The sequence below is a fragment of the Gadus chalcogrammus genome, chromosome 15 (genome assembly GCF_026213295.1).
Source record: "Gadus chalcogrammus isolate NIFS_2021 chromosome 15, NIFS_Gcha_1.0, whole genome shotgun sequence".
Classification (NCBI taxonomy): Eukaryota; Metazoa; Chordata; class Actinopteri; order Gadiformes; family Gadidae; genus Gadus; species Gadus chalcogrammus.
Window position 1 is genome coordinate 17174856 of NC_079426.1, and position 2500 is coordinate 17177355.

General features: G+C 51.3%; 1 protein-coding gene across 1 annotated transcript in view; it reads left to right on the forward strand.

Annotated features, from left to right (window-relative positions):
* The first annotated feature begins 1203 nt into the window (after positions 1 to 1203).
* Positions 1204 to 2500, forward strand: part of LOC130404842 (ankyrin-3-like) — a 77908-nt gene continuing 76611 nt past the window's right edge. Inside the window, exon 1 of the mRNA XM_056609777.1 lies at positions 1204 to 1474. Coding sequence (XP_056465752.1) covers positions 1439 to 1474 — 36 coding nt within the window. The 5' untranslated portion in view covers positions 1204 to 1438. The remainder of the gene's footprint in view (positions 1475 to 2500) is intronic.

Sequence of the window (2500 nt, forward strand, 5' to 3'; positions counted from 1 at the left end):
GGGAGAGGGCGGGCGGGAGATAACGAGAGGGACAGTGGGATGAGGGGAGAGCAGGACAGGGATGGGGAGTGGGGGTGGGATTGCGTTGGGCTGACGTGTCCCAGTTCAGTCCTTCTCGCCAAAGTATTTGTTTCAGCTGCTATTTTTGTTCTGATACACCCCCCCCCCCCCCCCCCCCCTCTCCTCTCTATCTCTCTCCCCTTACCCACTTTCCTCTTTCCTCCTTCACCAACCTTGGATATCAGGATCACATTGTCCCACCCTCCTGCACTGCTACCCCACCCACCCCACCCCTCTCTTCCCCACCCCTCCCTACCCCAGCCCTCTAGAGTCCCGGTCGAGACGCACTAAATAAATGAGATAGAGGGCAGGGGCAGGTGGGGGGAGTAAGAGAAAGAGCAATAGAGAGAGTGAGTGTGTGAGCGTGTGGAAGGAGGCCACATTGATGTAACAGAGCAGGGGGGAGGCAGGATTAATCTGCTAAACCAGGGACCCCCCCCCCCCCCCTAGCCTCCCAGGAATTAGGGTGCTGTTTGGGGGCAGACCCCGTGAGTCTGGAGGTATTAACCAATCTTCGACACTCCAAAAAAACTGAAATCACAAACCACACACACACACACACACACACACACACACACACACACACACACACACACACACACACACACACACACACACACACACACACACACACACACACACACACACACACACACACACACACACACACACACAGGGCACTGGTCGGAGAGGAAGAGGTGGAGGGGGTGCTGGCGCGTGTCCTTTCTGCCGCCTGAATGGAAGGCCAACTGTGATGAACACACACACACACACACACACACACACACACACACACACACACACACACACACACACACACACACACACACACACACACACACACACACACACACACACACACACACACACACTCAATGCTTTGTTTACGCCCCTGCTCGGAGCGCCAGAGAGAGCAGACTTTTACTGTTGCCTCTTCCTCCTCCTCCTCCCATCGCACGTGTTCTCGTCTTTCCACCTCCTTCCTCTTCGACCTACCAACCCCCCCCCCCCCCCCCCCCCCCACCTCCACCAACACCCCATCTTAACCCACCCATCCCCCCTCCTCATCGACCTGAGAGCGGAAGGATGATCCTCTGCCAGCCTTCTGCAGTCCGGTGCGTTTTCCAAACCTGGGTTTGATTTACAAGCCGGCTTCTGTTTTTTTCTTTCCTCCTCACCTGAGCCGATGGTACATTCTTCCGTTTTTTTTTTTCTTTCTTGCGTGGAGTTTACCCTGGGGTATATAGCAGTGGTGACAGACTGCTGGGCTGCTTGACTGACTTGGCTCGCTGTGTGGGCTGCCGGGGCTGCTCAAAGGTTCAGATATCACTCTTCTGAGAAACAGGGGCGTAAAGGCGAGAGTGTACAAACAAGGAGTATGGCGGTGGAAGAGGGCTCTGTCTTCCAAACAACAGTGAGTAATGCTTTATTTATAACATGGGTCATGGGTCCTTTCTTCTTCTCCATTCTTCTTCCCATCCAGTAGGGTTTTCGGAGTGCTTACATGTGTGATATCAACTCTTAACCTGTTTCATTGAGGGAGGAAGGTTGTAAGAGGTTTTTAAAGACAGGATGTCTTGGTCCTTCATTCAGAGCTGTGTTTGTGTTGTGTGTTTGTCTGGGGGTCATTAGAATACAGAGAAAGACATCCTTTCCATCCAGGTGTGTTTATACAGTATTGATAAACACCAGGTGTTTATGGCTAAAAGTGCAGTGTATGTGTTTTATTTGTGTGTGTGTGTGTGTGTGTGTGTGTGTGTGTGTGTGTGTGTGTGTGTGTGTGTGTGTGTGTGTGTGTGTGTGCGTGTGCGTGCGCGTGTGCGTGCGTGTGTGTGACTTACTAGAATGCCTTTGTACTGAAGGATATTCCCAAAACTCCCCGTCAACAAGCTTCTGCATGCTGATGCATGTTGTGAAATATCTACTTATCTGCAAAATGATCTCCAGGGAAATCCTCATGCTGGTTTTGTACCCTAGGCGCGCAAACACAAGCATTTTTCGCACTGACACACACATACGCGTATGTGCCTGTGCTCCTTTGTAGTTTTATTTATAGACGTGGAACATCCACTCAGCCGCCCCAATATGAAGAGAGTGCTCCCTCCGTCAGAGCGCGGCCCACCCACCCAGTGGGGGGCTGGGGCAGGGGTAGGGGAGGCTGGGGTGTGGGCATGTGCTACACAGACACAACCAAAACACGTGACTCCTAGTATGTCAAACACAGAATACGTAACAAAGACATTTAAATAGCTGAGATCTATGCGTATGAGTAGGAGGCTATTTTTTGAGTACCCCCTCGTCATACATTATATATCTGCTGCTTTGCTATCGACGTGTGTTTGATTTCATGTTTTTGTGTGTATGTGTGGATAGTATGGATCCTCCTTATGACAGTGTGGACACATGTGGGTCGTTGAATAATGCAGCAGTGGCGCGTTGT